General features: G+C 36.3%; 1 protein-coding gene across 1 annotated transcript in view; it reads right to left on the minus strand.

The window, feature by feature from the left end:
• Window positions 1–25,713, minus strand: part of POLA1 (DNA polymerase alpha 1, catalytic subunit) — a 207,297-nt gene that overhangs the window by 105,477 nt on the left and 76,107 nt on the right. The window contains exons 28-34 of the mRNA XM_087756792.1: window positions 24,558–24,650; window positions 21,783–21,988; window positions 20,361–20,493; window positions 18,635–18,766; window positions 16,411–16,585; window positions 8,802–8,983; window positions 6,878–7,009 (exon numbers count right to left, since the gene is read on the minus strand). Of these exons, the coding sequence (XP_087612918.1) occupies window positions 6,878–7,009; window positions 8,802–8,983; window positions 16,411–16,585; window positions 18,635–18,766; window positions 20,361–20,493; window positions 21,783–21,988; window positions 24,558–24,650 (1,053 nt within the window). The remainder of the gene's footprint in view (window positions 1–6,877; window positions 7,010–8,801; window positions 8,984–16,410; window positions 16,586–18,634; window positions 18,767–20,360; window positions 20,494–21,782; window positions 21,989–24,557; window positions 24,651–25,713) is intronic.

Here is a 25,713-nt window from a genome sequence, read left to right on the forward strand (position 1 = left end):
TGTAAGACTGTATCAAAATTCCATGAGAACTGGTGGTTTTAAAACTTACTGTTAAGTCTTAATTAGTTTACTTGGACTTCTGCCTCTTGTAAATGTCTCTAATTAGAGACTAGTGGGATCCTTTTCCACCAAAAATTTAAATTGAACGTAACAAAAACCTAAACAGATTTAAAATGGCTCTCTGAAGCTACTGTAAAAAGAAGAAAGATGAACACCGAACCTTTCAAGACCAGTGATTTGTCATAAATCCTCTTGTGATTCACAATTTGTTATTAAAACAGTCTCAGAAGAAGCAAATTCTACAAAGCTATATAGTGCTCATAGCACTTCTGTCAAGCCAAGGTATCCAAAGGAGGGCGCATTTGCTTACTCTCTCTCAAAGTGGCTTGCTCAGGCACTATGAGTAATGCAGTTGTGGCAGACCACTCCGTAGGCTTCACAGATTTGCCCAAGATTTTAAATTCTTGCCTACAGAATCTCATAACAAATACTGCTACTTGTACACCAAAGCTACATACTTTGTAATCAGTTTAAAGCCAGATCAGATACACAGAGCTGCAACCATCTCTCTATACTGCAGCACAAACACGCTCTCCAAGTGTTGCCAAAATTCATCATTGCTTCAACTGGGGCAACAGATCAGTTCCAACAGAGTACCTTCAAAGACAGTGCTTTCTGTAATCCTCTGAAGACAGCAACATCTTGTTATTAGATGAGTGATTCAATCACCTAGGTAAACATTACACACTTGGTGGCAATCATAACCATGACCATATTTACCTCTGGGCACACTTCCTGTAACATGATCTTCACGATACTGCCATTTATAAGCCTAAGCAGACAAATTATTGTGATAATAAGCCCTTACATTCCTGTATTCTACCTACAGAGGAAATTACAAATTTAGTTTTACTCTCCTGAGGCAATCCCCATTTCTTAGAACCTGCTCCATGTGGTGGCCAGCCTGGGGAGCCTTTTCTCCACAGAGCTGAGAGAGGTATCTAGTGTCATTAAGTCTTCTCTGGCCAGGTACCAGACTGTGGACTAAGCATTGAAAGAATCAATAGTAAACAGATACTGCTCCTTTGCTTATGTTTACGCATTCTCAGAGGCTAAAATTTGGAGTGCAGAGAGTCACACTCAGCCTCACTCAACCATCAGTGAGATGGATACATGTCTGTCATGGCTAGTAAAATCCAATGAAGAGAGTTAAACCCTTTGTAAAGACATATTGATCACTACTTTGAAACACTTCACTAAAAATCATATTGATGCTGTAAGTCTAAAACAAACAATTCCTTTACAGGGCAGATCATGGAGAAGTTGAAGTAATAGTGAATCAATTCCAGTTAATAGACACTATGAATGCTGTGACAAATAACTGCTTACTCATCCCCAAAATGCACTACACACAGTGACCAAAGGGTTATCTTCTATTATTCAATAAAAATAAATTATATCAGAAAGACACATGTATAATGCTTTCATATGGTAGAATACTGACTGCTCTGTTCAATAACCAAGATATTTCCAATTTCCTCCTGGTTAACCAAAACATCATTCCAAATACAACCCATTTGTCAACCTCAATCAAGGAAAGCATCAAAAAAATGCTACTGTGGTGGGGAGGAGAAAACTCTTGATAATCTGGTGGCAGCCTCCCTTCCCTCTCTCAGGTTCCCAGTAAACTGTGAATGGAATCACATTAATCTTTTATCTTTCGCTCCAATTGCTTTCCATTCTGCCTTGACTTGGAAGCTTTCAGTACTAAAAATAAACGTCTCAGTTTCTGTATGTATAAACCAAAATGACAGTGATACAAGTTCAAACTTGGAAGAGACTCAGAAACCCATTTCCATGCAAACAGGAAGGACTCAAAATAATCACTGGAGTTAATCTGATGGCAGTCTAGCTATCTGATTGTGCCTACCCCATCAGCTGGTGTCACAACTCCTTCTGTTTTCTGGCCTTACCTGCTCTTCATCACATGCCCATATACTTCTAGTACTATTAGCTCAACGATAAATAAAATATTGTTCTATTGCCACCTCTAAAGCACCTTTCCCTCACGCCAAAGAAACCTCTTACCTCTACCCACCCACCAAACAAAAAAGCTTTCAATACATGACTGAGAGAACACAATTACAAAAGTCATCACCATCATCTACAATCATATTTTCACCTGTTCATGTGGTGTACACCTGTGGGTTGTTGGCAACACACTTGATTGAAGTGTGGGAGATTCCAGGTTCACAACAAGCCCTGTCATCTTTGTTCTCTTAAGCGAATATGCCATGCAAGCCCAAAACCTGTGTGAACGCTATTGCCTCTTACAATATTATCTTGTTTATAAATTTTAAGTGCACAAAATACTAATGTAAAACCCAAGAACATATATACAATAGTCAGAACAGCAATATATATAAAAAATAATAATTCAAAGATCTTGAGAAGTGTACCAACATGCTTTTATACTGCGACCTAATGTGCAAGCAGTAGACCACCCCACCACAGGTAAGAAATGAGAAATTTTGAGGGCTATTGAACACTGAATTTTCGCAGCTGAACAGTATAAAGTTATTTAGCAGTGTTCAATAGCCTTCAAACTCACTTCTGCCTGTGGGTTACAGTGGTCCAGCAGAAAAAGACTGTAAAACAAAAACAGTGCAATACAGGTTTGACCAAGATTTTTTCAGTATTTTTTAAAACCCTTTTAAAGTTTGTATCATTTTATGCATTTTGAAAAACATTAAATATCTAAAGATGCTATACCCTATTAACTAGACAGCATATAAAGAGGATCTACATAAAAACAGGTTTTAGCCTATACTAGTAATAATACCACAGGTGTATATTTAAAAAGAAGATTAAAAAACTATTGCTTCAGGGACAACAGCTTCCCAATCCAACCAGTTCAGTATGAATTTTGCCACTGCTCGAATGGCATGTACAATATGTTGGGGTTTTTTTTCCAGTTCTTTTTAGTTGGCAAAACTAACACCTCAAGAGCTGAGTAAGACATGGGATTCATTTTATGGATGTGCATACTGATTTTTACAGGGCTTTTTAAAAGGAGATCTAAGAGTTGGCATTTATTTACCAAGTGCTCAAAAATGAGCATTTGAATATTCTAGTGAGAAACATAAAACAGTTGCCATCATAATAATTACATCCACTTACTATAAATGAAATGACACCCTCCTTACATACAGAAGTTGGTCAGTTTTTCCATTTATGCTTGCATATTTCAGCTTTCACCCATTCCCTAGCGTGGATGTTTCACTGATGGCTGAGGGTAACACTTCAAAAATGAACTAGCTAAACAAACTTCCCAGCAGCACTTGACAGAGCTACACCTATTCTTCCCCATTTCCAAAGCAGTACAGAATTAATTACCAGTTCTATGGATCTATTGTAAGTATAATAGACTAAAGAGCTATCACAGACACATTTATTGTAAAAGCACAATCCCAAGAGTGTCTAGTAGAGGGCCAAAACGATTAACACAAATGCTTTGTCAGATCAAAGATAAAACCTGCACCGCCCAATTGAGGAATGAATTAGAACAGTGGGTTATCTTTCAAATTAACCAGGGCAGTTAGTGAGGAAAATTTCATGAAAGTGTAATTCTTAGCCTTTGTGAATCCACACAGCAGGCATTCTGCCAGCTGACAAGATGATGAAATTTTCATGCTTAAAAAAGCCCTCTTCATTTCCCAATTTAGATTAGCTAGCGTTTCTCTCTCTTTTCATCTATTTGCTCTTCTGAAGCAGAATTAAAAAAAAAAAAAAAAAAAGAAAGCACACAACAGGATCAATCTCATAGAATAATGCATTTCTGAAAAGAAATAAAATCTTTGCATGTCACTTTTAGATATATTTACAGTTAGCAGTAAGATTATCAAAATTGGTATTGTTAATACCATTAAGAAATCCATAAATACTGGAGCAATGGTAGATATGTTTTGGAAGACACATATAAAACATTTCAATGTTTAATGGCAAAAAATGATTGTTGCAGAAACAGAAAATTTTATATAAAGGTGAGTAATTTACAAAAACAATGGGATTGTAGAAAGCTTACAAAATTCTATTTACACACTTACATTTACATCTTTTTAAAGGAAAGAAATATATTACCCTTGTATTTATTTATCAGTCTCACGTGCCATAAGGGGCAAGTTGATTTTCCACTTGTAGATTTTATGGCACTCCCCCCTGCCCCTAAATTTACACAGCCACATATAAAAGCATTTCAATAAACTAAAGGAAATAACATGCAATGATCTTAAACACTTAAAAAAAAAAATCTGATTCAAAGCTCACTGAAAAAAAAGTAAGCTTATTCATTTCAGTGGGCTGTGGATCAGGCCAAAAGGCTCTTGATAGGGCTGTCTTCATAAAAAGGTAGCTCATTATTTTAAAGGTTAAAAAATTCATTTTTGCATTTTATGTTTTTGTATTATGTGCCATTTGACCAACACACAAACAACAGTAATATCTAAAAAAAAATTAATAGAGTGACAAAATTAGACAATATATTTGTCTATTTTAAACTGATCTGTCTGTGCCTTTCCGATGCAACCACTACAATAGGAGACTGTTAAGTAAGCATCGCAAAGTTTCATCAAATGTTTTGTTCAGACAGTTCCTTCCCATACTGCTTCTGGGTGTGTCGTTACAGCTTATAGGATTATATATATCAGTGCAAATGCCCATTTGATGAATTTCAACTCCAGCTGTTATAGAGTCACTACAAGTGCTTGATGAAAGGAGTAAACTAAAACTCACAGCATCTAATTTTCTAAGAGCTAACAGGACAAAAAGTTTGCTGGCCCAACTCTTTGGAAACCCCTTTTTTAAAATGAAAATTGTTGGGCAATTTAGAAATTACTTTTTACAATAAAACAATCTCACATTTCCAGAGTCTGAATGTATTCCACAGTCAAAAAATAGTTTTAAACCTTATTATTATAGCTAACTAGGTTAAAAGTAAATTCTCAGTACTAAAAATATAACCGAGCTTATAAAGCTTTTCCTTACAAGGACAAATAAATTCCTTTGGAAGGACACTTCATTATCCTATATAACATGTAGTAAGATACTTAATAGATTTTAATACAACGTAAGCGAACTGTAATGTTCAATAGTCAAACATTTCACAGTTTGGTTCACAGCTTGGTCTTAAAAAAAAAAAAAAAAAAGGAGAACAGAGTAAAATATTACAGCACTTCTTGTTCTTATCAGTAATAAGCATTTTTCCTGCCCTTAAATGTATCTTCCTTCCTTCATTGAGTTTACTATTGCACATCTTATGGACATGTTTTCTAGCACTTTATATGCCAAAAACTGCTTAGCATGTGGCATCGTGTATTACCGTAATGTACATACATTAAATCTAAAGAAGTTAATCAGAAGCAACTTTTATACAAACGTAGTTCTGCGTAAACATATTACTTTGACATATTATTTAATAACACATTGTATAATTTAATATAATATGTATAGCAATATCAATTGAATGATAGTTTTGCAGCCAGTTGGACTGTGCAATAAAGTAATGTGAGATCTTGCGTTTTGGTAACTTCACCTGTCCAAGTCATCTACCTTTAACTTCAACGGAAAAGAACCATCTATCCCTACCTTGTGAAATACTGCCTGAATTTAAATACTCTGAGAATGTTTTGTGCTCCTTTTGATGCAAAGACCTTCAAAAGAAGTATTTATACATTCAGGAATTATTACATTTCCAGAAAATGGCTTAGAAAACACTTACCTAAAATTGCAATAAGAACTAATATAGAAGAAAGAAAACACAAAATGCACGCTTAGTATTAAACTATAATTGTAGCTGCTGTCTGCAAAAAAGAAAACTTAAGAAAACACACCACAAATTAGATAAGCCATTCATTTACAGGCCAAATTTTCAGAAACAATTTATGTTTTTGAATATATTAAAGGTTATGGGCACCCAAAGGTTATGAGTGGCTTCAAACTTGATGTCTGCCCTGAAGCTGTGGAAACAGGCAACGCTGGACAACCAAAAAAGGCAGGCAGACAATAGAACAAGAAGATCTATGAAAATTTGACCTAAATGGCTAGCTGCCAATTCACAAAATACGATGCTTCCAGCATATTAGAGATGCAAAACATACTGATATAATTTACAATTCATGGTGGTTTTTTTCCTAACGAGTTACCACTTTGGACAGTACAAAGATGGGAATTTCAAATATTACAAATTTTTTTCCACAATGCCAACCATTACAGTTGGCACTTCGGATTTCTTGCACTGCCCCCCAAAAAAGAGAATTATATAAAAGTAATTAACTACAACTCCTCCTCTCTCCCAATCATTATGAAGAAAGATTCATAGTATTTCCCTTCCTATTGTCTTTCAAAGAATTTTTACAGAGCTACATTCAGTTTTCCTTTCCACAATGTAACACAATATATATCAATTTGGGTTGGAGAAAGAGAATCAGATTTCAATTGCATGAGAAATTGATATCTGCATATTTGTTAGGCTTCATAGATTTTCTCAAAAGCATTAAGATAATCAATCGCGGTTTTTTTGTCTAAATATCTGGAAAACAGAGAGCTACTACATCTGTACTAATGCTGACACACGCAGTTACAAAAATTTAAATACATCTGACTATCTTGACTTGAGACTGAACTGAGAAAACAAACATTCTCAACTAGTATTTGAAATCATTAATTGATTGTTTTATTTTCATAAAGTTGGCTTTTGACATTGCATGCTATTACCTTGGACTATACAAAAGAACCCCAAAACGTAACATGACAGTCACTAAAAATTCAGCACCACTTAGAAAACTCATTTCATCTGGCAGAATATTTTCTGAATACTTACATTATAGTATTTTCTGAGGTAGCGTCTAATATCCAACAGTAATTTGTTGTTCATTTGAACCACATAGTTGAAAGGAGGCTCTTCACATTCAGTCTTACTGCACCTTTGCAAGCTGGGTTCAATAAATCGCCCCTGAAAAAAAAGGGTAAAAACAGCGTGCATCATTACAACAGATGATGGTAGCAGAAGTTATCACTGGAGTTTAGACATAATACATATTTTTTAAAAATAATAGTCTTAAAGGGCCTCTAATATCTAGGCCTTCCTTCTTCCCATCACAGTTGGCCACACCCATATAAAGACTTCTCTGATGTACAGTTTTCCCGTTCTCTTCTTAATGAAAGGTCTTTTGGAGAACATGCTTCTTCACCTACTACAAAGTTAATGATTCAAAAAATGATGTTGAGTAAAAAAATTAATCTATGGACAAATCGCACTCCCCCGTCTCTTCCAAACAACACAGGTTTGTTATTTTATCAGGGACAAAGTTCTGCCCAAGCCCACTGATCAGAACACTGAAATCAACCTTATAGATACCAACTTATGAAATTACCAACAGGGCTGTAGAGACAAACCTCGTTAAACAAGAATGACATGATTATCTTTTATATTCTCCAAGTGCAAAGAATAGCTCTTACAGTTTTACACCATCTTATTCCCCTTGCTTTCAAAACCTTCTGAACACTTGACATTAAAATTTCAGAACCTGGAAGTGATGCGTAAACAGCTGGAATTAAGTGGAATTCTCATTAAAATAAGAACAACCTGGTAGGTTGGACAGTTACACAACTTTTAGAAAACCTTCTTTCAAGGTAAGACTTAGCTTTTGTGAGGCATCTTGGCTAAACCGCCACCCACAACATTAAATAATTCCAGGTGGAAGAAAGAGAGAGGGGGGGTGGCTTGGTTTAGGGGTTTCTTTTGTTGTTTGGTGGTTTTTGGGTCAGGGGTTTTTTGGTGTTTGGTTTTTTTTTGTTTGGTTTGGGTTTTTTTTAAGGAGTTTGACAACCACTTTTCTCCAGTTAGCCCATCTGCAAGTTGTCAAGCCTACATGCAATTAACTATCTTATTTACAGCTGTAATGAACAAAAGTCAAGGATTCACAAAGTATCACTCAATTTGTGTCTTTTCCTCTTACTTGTTTCCAAAGACTGCTTTATTTTGATTCAAAAAAAATGCAAAACATCTGCTGTTTGTCCAAATTAACTTAAAATAATTACTTTTAATTTAGATAAAAGATTTATTTGCTTTCAGTTTCAAGGTTTTCACTACTCTGAAGCTTGCTAATTTGCCAATGACTAATACATACATAACATCGCTGTAGAGTTAAATACTTGGCCCTGTTTCAAGTTGTGATCCAAGGTCAGAGATACATTTCTTGGCAGAACTTCTCAACAAGAATGTACCCCTATGACTTTTTATGTTCAATACACAAAGACAGAAGGAAAGATAACACAGAAAAACCTTACTGGCAAGAAAGGAGGTGGGATGTAGCAAGATAAACATGAGTTTCAAAAACACTTTGTTCCAATTAATACGACTTAGGATAAGAAATTGCCATTGCTATATGAAAGTTTCATTAAATAGAGAACTGAAAGTTACTAAGGTGTTAAGATAAGGATTCCTTAAAAAGTTACAGCAACGATCATTCACGACTGTGGGCAAACAAATTAATGAAGCCAGATAATTTCACATGTTCTGCTAGACGACACAGCTGAAATGCAAAAAGTGGGAAAAATATTTCAGCACTATCCTATCAGCAAATTTCTGTTCCAAAGCTATAAATAGCGGGACTCAAACAATATGGTATCTTCTCCTACATCATATGAATCCTATCTGAAAGGCTGCTCTCGCTACAAGTATTTTTTTCCCTCACCGATGAACATAAATGAAACAGGAAAAAAAAAAAAAACAAACAACTAACCGAACCATCAAAGACATTGTCATAAATATTTTCTGTTCCGCATTTGGGGCAGCAAAACTTGAACCTTTCACAATCCCTATATTTCTCCTCATCAGTGAGCTGAGCTGGGCCACCAACCAAGGCATCATTCTCCTCATCTTTATGGTAATGGCGATGGACTCTGAATTGGGAGGGATCCAGTCCTATTAATAAGAAACAAAAATTTCAAAAGACTAAGAGGTCAACCATGCAAGTAGGCTCATTTTTCATATGCTTGGTGAAGCAGATTCAAAAGAAAGTTACAAAATGTAAATTCAGAAGCTGAAAATCTCCCCTTAGCAAAACTTCCTCTATAAAACATAAATACACTTTACAATTTTTAACCATGAATAAAGGTTCACGAAACATGAAGAAATCTTCTTACTTCTTACGCAAGATTGCTTTATAAATAAAACAAGCACACTGCATTATCATGGGAGTATGCAACAGAACATTTTGTTTCTGAGGAAACCATTCCTAACGGATGGCTTTATTGTTATTTTCTTCTTAAGTTACATTGAAAATATTTCAATAAAAATGTGCATCGTTATTAAGAAACAGTCTTTAAATCAAAATGGCACCATTAAAACTGAAAACAGAGAATAAAAACCCCATTAAAGAAACGCGGGTGCACTGCTATTACCAACTCCTTCAAGTCCGTATACAACTGCCAACTCTGATTTCAATGCAGTGGTCGATTTCATTTTGGCTCAGTGGTTAACAGCATGTAGGTTTCAATCTAATGCAGTGGTTAAAATTCAGCAGCAGCATTTAAAACGGCAGCGCTGGAGACAAAATGCTTTATTTTTGATTGCCAGAACTCAAGGTTTTAAACAAATAAATACACAAAAGAGATCCTAAAAATACTGATTCAACCACAAATAAGTAAATAAGCAAGCAAGCATGAAGTTCACTGCCCTAGGAATAAGACTGCCAAAGTAAACTTAATAAAAATCCACAGGTTTTGTCATCCTTTGTCATGTGCAACCTTTTAAAAGTCCATGTATCCCATTTACAGGTTTTTTTGTTAACTCTAGCAAACAGCACATGCTAGAAAAAAAATTCGTCGAATGAGCATGTAAAAGAAAACATTCAGAAAACTATGGCTTACTTCATTATTAAGAAGAAAAGATCAAAGAGAAGCACTTTTAAAAATATTTTTAACAGAGACTAATGAAGCCAAGTAACAGATTTCCATGTATTAACCCATATCTTGGGTAAATTTCAATAACAAATATAATAAATACTACAGAAGCAGCAAGAAAGATTACAAATAGAAAGTGAAGTAGATTTTACAGTTCTTCTTAACCTTACTATACAGTACCGAGAGACTTAAAGACAATGTTTGGCAACAATATCCAGTTAAACTAGATAACTATTACTGCACATATAAAACAGTCATGTTATGCATGCAGATATAGATTGTCTTTACATAAAAGATTTGATATGTGTGACTTTACTATCGCTGTTCTGAATTTCTATTCTGCAATCATAAAACAAATTGAAGGACAAGGAAAAATTCCACTGCCAAATAAATTTATTTAGCTCTTGATAGAACAGGGGTTTCACTAAAATTTAATCAATCTTCCCAATTTTAAATTTATCAAAAGAAACAAATGTCAATGCATAAAGGTAACAATTCGCCTCCAAGAGGTTCTTAAACTTTTAATACAGTTCTCTACTATTCATTAAAAGGAAGAGCAAACAAAACAAAAAACATTGCTAATAGATTATTTTACACTCTAATACATATGGTACCCCCCAAAAAAGACTGTGGGGTTTTGTTTGGGTTGGTTTGGGTTTGTTTGTTTGGTTTTTTTTTTAAGGGTTGGTAATATATTTGCTGTTTTAGAAAACAAAGAATATGTTCTGCAACACAGAACAGGGAGTAGATAAAAGGTTTAGAAAGGGGACTTGAGTTTAGTATTAAGATTTTGCAAAAAATCAACTAAGTATGCAGTAGGTTGGATCTAAGGTAGTAATGGTGAATACAAACAAAAATTCTCAGTTTACTCAGAGTTCAGAAGTGGAATGAAAACACATCGTGGCAACTTTCCGATACAGATGCCACTAAAGTTCAGCTACAAATCCATCTTTGGTTGTTTCCCAAAAGGCAAATATAGAAGAAAGTAGTTCACTAAATAAAAAGATAAAAGGAGATAAATTCTGGTCTTCAGACAACTGCAGTTTTCCAATATTCAGTCAAAACCAATGACAGCAAATAAGCATCTGGACATTTGGTAATAATTTAACAGAAAAAAAAATGTTTTTCATTGGAAGAATTTAAATCACACCTGTCTCTGAACATTCTTAGCTGTTTTGGCTGCAGAAAACATCAGGAAAAATATTGTGATGATTCAAGTGTACGTTTAACTTTTGGTGTGCAAACAGCCCCAGTGAAATCAAAGGGACTACAAATCAGGCTTTTAAAGAACATGCCTACCTTAATTATCTTGTGGAATTGGTACCTACTTTATCTATTATCTCCTTTCAGGAATAGTTAGTTGGTTCAATTAACCCATTTCAGCACACTAACTGGTATCCTCTCAGACCAGGTCACATTGGTCATATTATTCTATTTGGTAAACAAAACAGGGACTATCTGATGGGTAGGGGAAAAATAGTACCTGGTTTTGATAATTTTTAAATGACTAGGATGAGACTAATCAGTGAACTTCTCTGAACTCTTTTTATTTTTTTTTTTCCATGACATCAAGAAAAATCAAAGGGACTTTGACTTACTCTGACATGAAAATCTTCAGGCCTACCATTAAATTACCTGCACCACAGGTAAGCTTTCCAACCTCACCAAAACTGCACGGTTGCATGCATGACAAAGAAATGTAACATGAAAAATATGCTGATGAACCTAGCGTGACAGAAGTAAATAATAAAAGTCAGTTCCAGGACTTGCTCCCGAATTATTTAATAGAGTTATTAAAACACTTGCTAACTAGCAAGCAAAAGAGGCCACTCAAGAAACTGAAAAAAGGTCAAATAAATTTTACTAATCGTAGTATTTTGAAAATAACATTTCTGCAGATCTTTTTTACGCGTCTTTCCACGCACACTCCTTTCCCGGTGCCTGCACCCTCCCCAGGGAAGAGAAGCGCAGCAAGGCGGGAGCGTCCCACAGCCTCAGCCGCCGGGCAGGCGTTGGGCAGGACGCCGGCCCGTTTCCCCGCAGACGTCTGAACAAAGCCCGAGGGCTTTTCCTTGGATTTCGTATTTCAACCGCAGGTTAATCGGGAAGGACGGAAAGTTTCCCCGCCTGTACCTTTGCCCGTGAGACATTTTGTGAGAGGCAGGGAAACGGCATCCGGTGCTGCCACCTCGAGGCGACGGCCGCGCATTTCAGTCAGGGCGACGCGGCGGGGCCGGGGCCGGGGCCGGGCCCGGGCCCGCCCGCCCTCTGAATGCGGCCCTGGGCGGCCGAGGCCTCTGCCCTTCGGAAACGCAAGCTTGCTTTATTTTTCTCAAAGAGCTCCTCCTGCGCTGCAAAGGTAGCGTGCCTTCTGCGTGGGGCCCTGACAACGGCCGCTGGCGCACTCGCAACACGCAGCATGCTTTAGCAGCTCTAAGCAGGTCGACAGCGTCTCAAAACAACCCTAGCTAGACCACAAACAGCAAAATTCATGCGCTTTGGGGTTTATCACTGTATTGTCATGAAGTTTCATCATTGCTTTAACCTTAATTTCCATCGTTTTGCTCTCGCTTCGCTCCCTAATGTGAGAAAACCAATTAAAAAAAAAAGACAGAACCTGATGCAATTCCTGCGTCCCACAAGGAGAGCGCGACTGTCCCGGTTTGTTGGGAGAGTCAGCCCTAGTAGCTGCTAAATACTGTATTAAAGGCACCTAGCAAATGATTCTCTATGAAGAAAAAAAAAAAAGACAGTATCTTTAAGGTGGTGGTGGGTTTCCTTACAAGGAGCAGCTAACATGCGGACACGGCGTGGAAGGAGGAACCGGTACTGGGAAGTACTCTTAGTGACAAGCTTCATCAGGACCCAGTAATGACTCCCTAAAATTAGATAGCTTTCCTAAGAAATTCCCAAATGTCAAGCCATCTGCAGAGCACCAATGTGCACATCCACCTGTACGGTAGCAGCACACACTGCTTTCAGAAGACCACGACAGAGTCTAGGACAGTCAGCAACTTCCATAATTTATAGAAAATGATGTTATGCAGTAACAGCTACAAAAATCCCACGGTTAAATGACTCTGCTTCCATAATGTTTAGATACTTTCGACAACATAGAAATAAGATGTGATTTTTCTTTGAGACAAGGAGCAGTATTTATGTATCAACAAAAAAAATTAACTTTAAATACGTTAAGAGAATTGTTCAGCCAATACAGTTCTTTTCCTGTAAAAGCTATAGGTACCTTCAGGATGTAGTAAGGTCTCCAAGCATTTAAGAAGATCACATGCATTGAATGATATTACTGATCAGATTGCACACTTTACTTAGTTTCAGAAACCCTGACAATCTTCATCTTGTCACTGCTTTTCCTCAAGAACGTCAAGAAAAAGAGACTGAATGCAGGAGTATGCCCATGAGGTTCTCGTTTTTAGGAACCATGAATTGCCATCTCTCAAAGGCTAGGCAGACCTCCTACAGTGTCCGAAAACAAAAGGCAATTTTCAGCTTGATTCCATAGTGAATAAATATGGCATTTAAGGAGTTCTCTGCAATTTTTAGGTGTGGTTATTTGCTTTTGTTCTTCAGCATCTAAAATAGCTTAAAATAACTTGCGTTTAGCACAGACAGAACAAAGAACTTTTCATAATTTTGATATGAGCCAAGCTTCTCTAAGCAGAGCTCAATTTTATCTACTCGGACTAACGCGGTGACATGTCAATGAAACATTCACCTTGTAAAGAGATTCTGTTAAATATGAAACAGAGACATTTTTTCTACAACCGTTCTCCCCATACAGACACATACCCTACATAACACGATAAATCAGATCAGGCAGAGGAAGACACCCACAATGAGAATGCAACCAAGTTTTGGTCCACAGATATGACACTTTGATATCCTCCAGAACAGCAGCTTTCTTCTTCAGAACAGAAAAATAGGCTCTTTTGCAACAAGACAGGAAAACCAACAGGAATTTGGATGTGTAACATATTAAGCAAGAAAGCCCAACTTAGCAACACAAAACAGTAAACAGTTTTCATGTTTGCTTATTTTAGCAAGCTGGGCTTAAGAGTCTTGTACAGTTTTGTGTCTTGTAAACTATTGTCAATTTCTTCGAAACAAAACCACTTGACTACCCCTCCAGTACTGTTGAAAAAAAGCTGTAAGATAACTTCAGCTTGCAACGATTTATATACGACTCTGATGAAGTGCTGTATATAAAGACCTAAGTAGAGCAGAAGTTTTGAAAAAGACCTGACTTCACCCCCAAGCTCAATTTAAGCATTCCAGGAAAACAAAGCTGGAGAAGGAGATAACATTTTTACAGCACAGCAAGGTCAAACTGAACACATTTCAGATCTAAGATTGTAATAGATACATACAGGTTTTCAGACTGACAATTGTGGACTATTAATAAACTCTCAGCTGCATGATGCTATTATAGACCATAAAAGAAATTTTCATCTTGAACGTACTATAGTGCAAAAAGCAGCATAGGCATTTGCAAACAGTAGATGCTATCAAGTGGCACACAGTTCGTAAGATCTGGGCACTTAATTTAGGTGCCTGAAGGGAGCCAGTCTTTTCTGAAAATCCAACCTGTTGTGAATAAGGAACAATGCTGAATTTGAGCTTAACTCTAGAAGACTAACAATGTTTGCCAAATAAAATAAATTAGTTTCAGAAATCTTTCCTTTTACCTAAATGAAGTACAAGTTTACCACCTATTTTAAATGGCTTCAACCTAACCAAGAGTGCTAGACCTTTTCAGTCAGGCATACCACATAGTCCACTCCGTCATCAAGGGAAAGTTGTATACCAAGGCCCTGCTACAAAAACAGAACGATTTGTATGTTCAGTCTGCGTGTGTGAAGCAGAGCTGACACCTCCTCAAAGCATAAGAGCTGTTGAGGACACACCACAACATCAAATACCTCCAAGAAATACCCCTGCAGCCTCCCAGAAAAAACAAAATTCCTCTCTCTCTTCTTTTTTTTTTTTTTTTTTTTTTTGTATACAGACAACTTGAAATGGAGATGGAAAAAGCTACATGTTTTACAGACTGTCTTGGGAGATGACAATCTTCCATGGCTATCACCCTTCTTGAAAAGCAACAAATAGGAACTTGCACACATTTTAAGCGCAAACTGCAAGCTCACCATGAGCAGAACCCACTGTTAGTAAGGAATCTACAGAGGTGCGGTGTCCCAGGTGAACGGTCCTGAAAGCAACACGCTGCCAGTGGTTTTACGTGACCAAATCCTGAACCTTGGCCATTACCTAAACACAAAATGCTGAGGACTAACTCTTCCTTTCAACGTTCCAAAATTCTGAACAAAATCATTTCTGCAGGTCTGAACTTCCTGTAGACATGGGCATAGCGTCAAACAGGAGATCGTTAAACCGACACAGTGCAACTCTCTAAACAAGTTTTCTCGCAGGAGAGGACAATCTTGTCAAGAACTCAGCACTGAGCAAGATTAGCAACTTTTTCCATGTCCTTGAGTAACAGTTTTAAAAATAATTAACTAGATGTGGGATACAAATCACAAAATTTCTATTTATCAAGGAGACCAATCATGTCTGTTGGTGTATCACCTTTAGAGAGGAAACGATACGAAAAGGATTACACACACAGCATTGTATTTTCACGGAAAGAGACCTGACAGAACTGTCAACAATTTTTCAACACCTATACTTCTTTCCAGGTAAGAAGCCTAGGGAATGGAGAAGACAGAGGCAATCAGAGTTGGGCAGAAAAATCTCTAATTCTAATTCCTTTGACACCCTCTTAAGAGGAAAAACAACTCTTAACAAGAGCAATTCCCTGTTGCTCATTTAAATAAAAACTGGTGATTTCTGTGGGTCACTAGCATTAGTCACATTTTTTTATAGCAACTTTTTTTTTTTGCCACTATATTTCTCCATATGGAGCAGGCAAGACTGTTACTAAGGTTTTATGTTTCTATTATCCACTAGGTCAGTTCTAGCACATAAAAGTCCTCACTTACACCCTACTAAAAATTTGTATTCTTTCATTGTAACGATAACTACTTTCTCCCTGGGAAGATGCTAGAGATACTAGTGTTTCTCTCTGAAAAATGCTAGTTCTGGATGCACGCTCCAGAACTACAATAGTAACCTAAGAAAATCTCCAAGACATGCAACAGTACTGTCACTTATGAACAGTAAATTTTTGCAACTCTGAACACAGATTATAAGATTAAGTTCATGTTAATGAGCGCCTTCTGAAAAACGGCATTCTGCAAAAGTCATAGAAACACACTTAAAATCCAAGCTGCTTCCTATAGACTGTGTAACACAAGCTATTGTTCATTGTAAAAAAGACTGATTTTGGGAAGCATTTCTGTTAAGAAACATACATTAAAACTTCTCACTTTGTCTCTTGTAATTCTTTAAATAAACTGAATTTAGAATACTTACCTAACCACGTTGCAATAAGAACAGAATCAATTCCCTCTATGGGCTCACATATTCTAGCAACTACTGGATGTATTTGCTGTGACAGGTAGTACTGAGTATCAATAGTAAGATTGTCTTGCTTTTGCAACTGTTCTGGAGCATATGCTCGCTGGCTGGCACTGAGATCCGATCCATCCTAAGACAGGAGACACGTATGAAACAAAGTGTGAAAAAAAGTAAAATCCACATTCAGTCTACACAAAGGATTATGCTTCAAATATTATGCATTACTTGAACGCAAAATTGTTACGCAATCACTCTCTTTTGGTTGATTTATTATGCATCCAATACAAATCCAGCAGTAGTGAAAAAAACCCTGCATTGCTGATGCTGGCATCAAGTAGCAAGTTCAAGAATGTAAATCCAGCTTGTATTATTGCAGCCTACACGTGCAAATCAGTAAGAGTAGACAGAGTAAACAGTCCCATCTGTCAATTCTGAAATGCACAATGAAAACACATTGTAACCATCAGCCCAGTTAAAAATACGCAGAGGGCATGCATTTTGGATTCACTTTGTACTAAACTAGCATTATCATTTTGCACAACAAGCAAATTCTAGAGTCGTGGATATCAAAACTATATCTGTTTTGCTAGGAAATTTATATTCTTCGATTCTATAAAGAAACAAATAGAATGAATGGTCAGAGAATGGACCATCGTTCATTGGCATGCAAATAAATGACAGAGGCAGTAGTATTGATTTGAAAGAGCAAATTCTGAAATATTTGGAAATACTGAAAGAAACACATGGTGGCATCTCAAGCCAAGAGAGAAACACCACTCAGAGGTTAGAGTGTACATTACATTCTTCTCCAACTTGAAAGAGGAAGATAAGGAGAAAATAATTCAATTTGGGAAGGCAATAATTAAATTGAAAACAGTATTCATGGAGGAAGTCAGTATCAACTCTAAGAAGATGGTATTCTTCTGGAAAACATAACTCATTCAGTCCGTAGAATCATATTCCCAGTCCACAATTGCACTAGGAAATTTTATTTTTAATGTATGTAAAAAATCTTAGAGCAGAACTTAAAGTAGTATTTTAGCAAGCATTCAGTAACAGAAGTAAACCTTAATGGGGATGGGGGCAGGGGGAGTACCACAGCTTATTTTTTGTTAAGTACAGTCTCTTTTTTGCCTTTTTTACAGCAAAATAAAACTAATGCATTCACATATGACACCTTCATTTTTCAGTTAAGACAAGCTACTGGCTTCAATAGGGTCAGCAACCATGGACTGAAAACCCGTCACTAATAAAGGCAGACTGCAAGCCATTGGTCCCTCCTACTCCTTTCAGACAACTTAGTATTCAGAACAAAATTAATTTAGGACTATTCAGCTCATCCAGCTGCTTTGCAAAAATAATTACAATGCAATTCCTTCAGCTCCCTTCATTCAACAAGTACATTCTTCTCTTGTATTGTGCCACTGCTCAGCCGTACCCATGGCCCAGCTCTCATAAGTCTTGACAGCTTCATCACACCAGGCTAAGAACTTTCAATTAAATAAAAAACGGTATCTTTCAGTTTTTAACGATGAAGGAGCTGAAATAGTGGTCCACTGTAGAAGTCACATTGCCAAGTCCATCAATTTGGCATAAGAGATTCCTTGGTCCATCTAATCCAACCCACACTTTTGTTTTTTTTAATAGCAAATCCAAAGTGGAGTATATATTTGTGAGATAGTGATAAGCATTTATAGGATAAACACCTGAAAACAAAGTTTCTCAAATTCCCCAGTCCATGCAACAGAGGTACTGCCAGATCCAATGACTATGAACTGAAAAGACAGAGGCTGAGACTGGAAATAACAATGACACTGTTTAACCACCACCACCAATTAGCTTTCCAAGAATGACAGGTTCTTCACCACCAGAATTTTCTTCTCCTTAAAACAAAGACTAGGTATTTTCCTTAAAAATAAGTTTGAGTTCCAAAGAGAAATTAGTTCAGGGAAATTTTACCAGCCGCTATATGGAAACAGTTGGATGAGCTGAGCTGATCGCCATGGTTCTTTCTGACTCTATAAAACTAAATTTAGTACAGAAAACCGACTATTTTAAAGTATACCATGATCTCACTACAAAGAAATGCCAAAACATTTTTTCCAGGACTTGAGTTGGTTTTCTTTGCCATCTCTCAAAACAATACCTAGTATTTAGCTATAAATAAAGACATTTTTACCTGACAAATGATATATGACACTGTGTCTCCTGCCTTCACCTTTCGGCCTCCTTGAGAGTTTATCCACATGGCAACATGCACATGTGGCAAGCTTTTTTTGTCAGGATAATCCTGTGGATCTTTTGTCAATGCCTGAGATCAAAGGAGGAAACAGAAACATAACTGTGAGAAAAGTATTTTACTTCAGTGATGGACAACTCAGAACTTTAAAAGACAAGATTACATAGTAGCTATTCATTTAGTAGCTTCATCCATCTACTATTCACAAGTACATTACAACACAAAAAAAGATGAAAAAATTGTAATAAAGGTATTTTCCAGACGTTAACATCTAGGTACCAGTCCTTCATACTTCAAAAATGTTATTGTTAATAAAAAGAGAGGATGCTTTTACAACTACTGTCTGAAAAATGCATTACATTAAAAGCACAACAGTTGAAAACAGTTATGGATATAATGCAATTGTTTTAAAATTAAACTAAATTGAAAATGAAAACATTACGCAATATACAAAAGTACAGCCAGAGATTACCCTCTTACCCCTGCACCAGTTCAGGTCATAAAGTAAATCTGAATATGAAGTAGTTAGGTGTATTTAACAAGCTCCATAGCAAGAGGATACAACTGGATTTAAATACTTCCATGTATCTTATACTGCTGAGATTCCACAATGAGTTTTTTCTTTACATAAAATAAAATGCTACGTTTAAATTTTTACCGTCATCCCAATTCTTAGAAACAACTTATCCATTTGACTTAATAGTCAAATAAATTATTTATTTTTTTCCAAAGTAGTAAAACAGAGGAACATTCAGCATTTAAACTGAAAATTATTCCATATATATCCTTTACTGGGATACTAAGTACTGTTAGAATATTTGCATCGGAACAGTCTTTTTTTTTTAAGTGAACCATAAAAATAACTGATTTCTCTAACACTCATATGACAACCTGAACACATTTCTTAACTGATTGATTAACACAGTCGTACAGAGCAGACAGATGTCCAGCTGGCAAAAGAAAGAGACTTTGGATGGAGCAAATTTGGGAAATCTCTTCTATTAGAAGCACGAGAGGGGCATGTAATAGCTAATTCATTAGTGAAACACCCCCCGGTGGTGCCGGGAGGGGGGAGGCTTTTGAAGATAAAAATACAGGTTTCATTGAGGATTCATAAAAATAAACTAAACCCACAATGCTGTTTGCTAAAACTCCTGCAGATAAAGCAGAGTATTTTACTTCTTGCTGCAGGAAGGTCTTGAGTGAGATCTCAAAACGACTTACTAGCTTTCTTCTATGGAGCTTTGAAGGGAAATGAACTAACAATATGGGTTTTCCAGAAAACAGAACATTTGATTCTTTTCCATTGCATTCTTCGGTTTATGTATTTTAAACCTGAAATCTAAAAAAACAATTTAGGAGAAAACTTCTCCTGAAAGCATGAGCTATCATGTCATTCTCAAAGTGCAGAATCAGTGGGGAAGATAGCAGGATGGGACAAGGCACAAAGTTGTTATTCTGAGGAAGCAAGACTGGCCGCCAGGCCCACAACGTGGTTTTTTTCTCATATTGTAGGATCTCTGCAGTATGTTCCGTGCTATTTACTACGTAATAAAACTGGTATTTCACAGCATCATAAGGATTAAAAAGATTTTTTATCAGCACTCAATATATTCAGGAACAGTAAAGTTTTTCTGAGACAGAAAAGAGCTGAGACATCATTTACCTTGTTTATTTCAAACTGATTTACTGGGATCTGGCCATTGATCACGTTTTCTCCAATTTCTACAAGCCGCCTTTGAATATTTTCCACGATTACATCTCGGGGCTGATCAGAAAGAATCTGACCTATTATATAGCTGTAAAAACAGTCCAGAAATGAAGAAAACCTTAAGACATGCAAAGCAAAACCATTACAATAACCACAATCCTCTCTTCCCCTGGGTTACCTCTAGAAATTAAAGAGCCTGAGGATGAAGTCCGATGCAAAATTTATAGAAATTTGCCAGGATATTTCATGTTGTGTTTTATTTATTTACTTATTTTACTAAAAGCAAATTATTGTAAATAGTTCTAATGTTAAACAGTGATTTGGAATTGTTTAGTGCAACTGGTTTCTATTTTCTGCTCCCATTTCATTTTGCCATTTATTATTCCATAGCAGGTATCTTAAGATGGGGGAGAAGAGAACATATCAAGTAAGCAAAGTCTTGCCTATTTCTGTAAAATGTGGTTGGAAGATCTGCCAGCTGCAGAAGAGTTAGTCACTAAAGAACACTCTCAAACATTTGTATAGCTTTAATTACTAATACATTCCTAACTTGGAAAAATTTGCTTCTATTATGATGCATCTTTTCTTAGAAAATGCAAGTCTTAAGAACAGTAAGCAAGTGTGTGGTGTATTTTTACAGATGTAAAAAAGTATTCATTTTTGGATGCATTTGGACCACAATTTATTTAAGTTAAGTTTTCAAGAGGCAGTATGCAATATAAGTTGAGTCAGCCCCCAGATGACCACCTCTCCACCCACTCGAATTTTCTTTCTACAGAGCTAAATGTATTATTTCTATTGAATTTAACTACGAAAATGCCTGTGCAATGACAACTAATAAATCATCAATCCAGTATCCATCATAATGAAGCACCAGAAGAGTCTCATTTGAAAAATGGAAGAGAAACAGGCTTGGGGGAAGGGATCATTTCAGGCTGCACACCCAGGGCACTTCCAGCTTTATTAGAGGATGCTGAAAGAGCTGACCACCAGCTTCTTTAACCATCTTGGGGGAGGGAAATCTGACCTAAAACTTATAACTCCAAATGCTGATAGCACCTACCATTTTCACAAGATTTCAGCTGTGGTTTATTAAACGGCATATACAAAATTGCGACAACTCAAAGGCACAGCTTCCACAGAAGATGCAAAAACAGACAGTGAAATTAGAGACATCTGAACTTGCACAAGTATAATCCGTTACCGATGCCAAAATGTAATGTTTACCATCCTCTACAAAAATCAGTTAAGATGCTCTAACACTGATGTTAGTCACCAATCTGTGCTGTTCAGGAAACAGCCATGCGATACCAAACGTTGATGAAGCATGTACGGTTTAAAAGAGAGCAAAGAGGACAATGCCACAACGAAACTCACTTTCCAGTCTCTTTTGCAAGATCACACCAGTCTCTTCGGACTATATCCAATCCTTTCAGTTCTTGTTTAGTCACATATTTCCCATCTCCTGATGGTTCCACAGTCAGAGCAGCGTATTTCTTCTTCTTTAACAGTAGCAAGGACTTAAAGACTCCATCAATATCGATTTCCAACAATTTATAGAGCTTGTTCACTTCATTTTTGATCTGTGAATGCACCAACATTAAAACCAAACGCAACACCTTAATAACTATGGACAAATTTAACTTCCATCTTGAAGTGTATCATTCTTCAGTTTTAAAACAAGTAACATTATACACTGTGTGTTTGCATACACATTTTAAAGACTCATCAGATTATCATTAACCGTGAAATTAAGTACACAGTAGTAACTATGAGCTACTATTAAAATTAAGGTTCACCCATTGGCTTCTTCAGGATTTACGGCCTGGCATATTTAACTGCCTAACTTAATAATCTGGGTCTATCCTTACAGTTTTATATCCCTTGTATATTTATAAATTAGGAAGGACATCATGAGGCAAAACCATTTTGCCAAAAGATTCATAATTTGTTTGTTAAACCAAAACCATGAAATAATTCCTCTGAACATTTTTCTGCTATTTTTTAAAGTCTTTTCAATTTTTTTTTACATCATACTAATCAAGTGCTTAAAAACCAGCAACAGTGCAGTATTGAATGTACTGGCAAATCTGATTCACAAGGATGCACAGAAAATGAGACGCATATGAAATTCTGCTGAGTAATGACTAAAAGGGGCATGGATATATTATTATATATATATATGCATATATATATATATAAAATTTATATAATGGGGGGGAAAAGGGCGGGAGTGAACACAACCAGAAACCTGTGAGACAAGGCATTAGAAGGGAAAATTCAGAAAGAAGATGAGAGAATTTTCTCCAACAGGAAAACAAAATTAATCTCAGAGGAATACTTTATCACTGGAGACAACCTATAAATTCACTCTTTACATCAGAACGGGTACATATGCTAAGTGCTCTCACAGCAATTGTTTGCATTAAACCCATGTACCTTCCATACAGCCTACATTAAAGCAAAAATATCATGAATGCAATGTAAATATCCCTCATCTCTGAACATGAAATTTTGGAGAAGAAATTATTATGCAATAGAACAGTGACATTTCTTAGAGCGCTCCTCTCAACAGATACAATTCTCTGTCCTGAAAACTGTTTGTATGAATTGTGCAAAATGAGGAAAACCTATGTGACAGAAGAGTTTGCAAAAAGTCACTAGCACTTTTTTGAGGCATAAACAAACAAACAAGTGAAACGAGAACCACAAGGACCATTTTTTTATGTCACAGAGAACATTGAGAGCCACAACTTTCACAATCGTGATGCTACATTTGAGTGTATGCTTCTTTACAGACATAAGTTTATTCACCTTAAAAAATCAAGTACATAATATGAAAACATTAATCAAAACACGTGTGTCGGGTTTTTTGGGTGTTTTGTTTTGGTTTTTTTCCTTAAACCAACTGATATAGGATACAGAAGTACATGGGATAAAAAAGCCTAAGATTTGACTCTTAAAAAGAATCATTAAGCAGGTTCACAAGTTCGAGAACCTACCTATTCTCTCAGTAAAACTGAAGCAAAGTCAGAAGTATTTAACCTACGATGATGATGCTGTCAGACTTTATAAAAATTATTATTATTTAACTGTTCCTCTATAATGTTTAGCCAGCAAATGGGAGTACAGGGACAAAAACCAAACCAGAATGAAGCCACACATACACACACGGCTAGAGTAACACAAAACTTTCTTATATACTTCTGGATATAAACTGGAAATTATATATAGTCTTGTATGGGGGGTGTGGGGGTGTGGAGATTTCTTTCTTCTGTGCCATCAGCCCTCCTGCTACTCGGTTATGACATCAAGATATTATTCCTTTTTCCATGCTGCTGAGATGAATCTACTTCTCAAAGTACCAACTTAGCATGAAGGCAGAAGTATTCTAAAAAAGCCCCAGAATCACTCTTGCCTTAGTTACCTGACTTTTGTTTAATACCATACTGAAAAATTCCTTTATGTTTTCTTTGTTTTTTTAGAGCTTCCATAGCACTCATTTTCATCACAATTTCTTCCATCTTTCAAAAATAACTTCTCTCACATCTTTACTTTAAAATGTTCTGAAACATTTCACACTTCTCTTCCACAATTTCAGAAAGCCACAAAACTTCCACATCGTCAATTGCCAACTGCTAATCAAACAGATCTCTTCTATATCTAGTATACCTTGGAAATTAATATTTTAATTTACCACTGGGAATCTGCTGGCACATAGAGTGTAATACATACTACATAACTAAACACAACTAAAGTGACAGACACATCTCATGTCAAAACAAAAATCATTAAAATCAAAATTGTGTTCACATTGTAATTGGAACTAACATGGAGGAATTGTACCATACATTTTGGCTTACCAAGTATTCAGATAGTCTCCTGGTAACTTACGATTGGTAAAAAAGCTCATTGTGCAATGAAATGTTTTGGTTTAATTTAATCACTTTTAAAAACGCACAGAGTAGCTACACCTGAAGATAGAGCACTCTGAGCTTTTACTACTTCATAGCTTCCATACATGGTCAAGTTGTTCTTCCTCATGGCCTATTCTCTGTTTATGCCATGCAATTCTCTCTTAATACTACCTGCTTCACTCAGTGTTACAACACAAAGATGTAGGAAAGCTTTAAAAAGAAAAAAATGCCTTACCTTGTTCCCCAGCTTGAAGACCTCATCCAAATTGGTGCTATTAGTGTTTATCATAATGGAATCTGTGTCTCCATAAATCACTTCAAGGTTCATCTAAATTAAACAAATTGCTTTGAAAAACAAAACAGAACCACTATCTTTGTAAAGTCCCACCTCATTTTCAAGACTCAAAAAGATCATTGTCCATATATTATCCCTTAAATACTAAAAAGCAAAAAATGTAAAGTAAGTTTTTACTGAGAAGCCTGTACATTTCATTAAGATATATTTGAATTTAAAGAGAATAATGAAACTTAAACCACTGATATGTTTAAAAAAAAAAAAATCACTGTTCAGCTGTGTACATAATGTAAGTAGTTAAAATTTTACTAAATAAATGCTAGAAAAATAAGTCAGTGAACAAGTCTAATCTTGAGAAACAGTAGGAACTCTAATCAGAAATAACTTCGGACTGCTAGGACACAAGGAGATCACTTAGACTCAAAGACTGCTGGACAAATTCAGGCTACACAGACAAGACATTTAGCCAATGTGCTTGAAAGATAAAACTACAGTCAGGTATCCTATCCCATTTGGAGCCATCACGATACTACTGCAAAAAAGTCATTCTGGATTTAAAAAACAGAAACAAAAAAACCCAAGCAAAACCCAAGAAACTTAGATATACTATTTCAAACAAATGTAGTGAAAGTATTGGCTAGTGGATGCAGTAACTGAGAACATCACAGTACTGTCCGGATTAGGGTGCTCTTACACTTTTTCAGATTATGCACGTGGCTTCATCTTTCCATCTTCCCACTCCCATCTTTTTTCTTCCGCTGTAATCTAATTATCTGTGTTAGTCCTCCCCTGGGCAGCAGATCTTTCAGGGAACAAGGTTTTCCTTTTGGATTAGGATCTAGCTACTATGACCCACAAGTTTTGTACCCCCAGGTTGAACTACTGAACAATTACACCTGGAGACGAACACAAACACCTACTTGATTCCTTCTCTCTGACTGACACTCTGCCCTTCATATCATCTGTCATTCTGATCCTTGTAACAATTCAAATACCCTACTTGGAAAAGATTGTATTCAAACACCAGCCAGACTGCCATAATACTCTGGGATAACGGAGCAAACTCTAGAGAAATTGAAGCACATAAAAAAGCCTG

This window comes from Nipponia nippon, unplaced genomic scaffold (assembly GCF_047370975.1).
Source record: "Nipponia nippon isolate SJK-2023a ecotype South Korea unplaced genomic scaffold, ASM4737097v1 scaffold_2, whole genome shotgun sequence".
NCBI lineage: Eukaryota > Metazoa > Chordata > Aves > Pelecaniformes > Threskiornithidae > Nipponia > Nipponia nippon.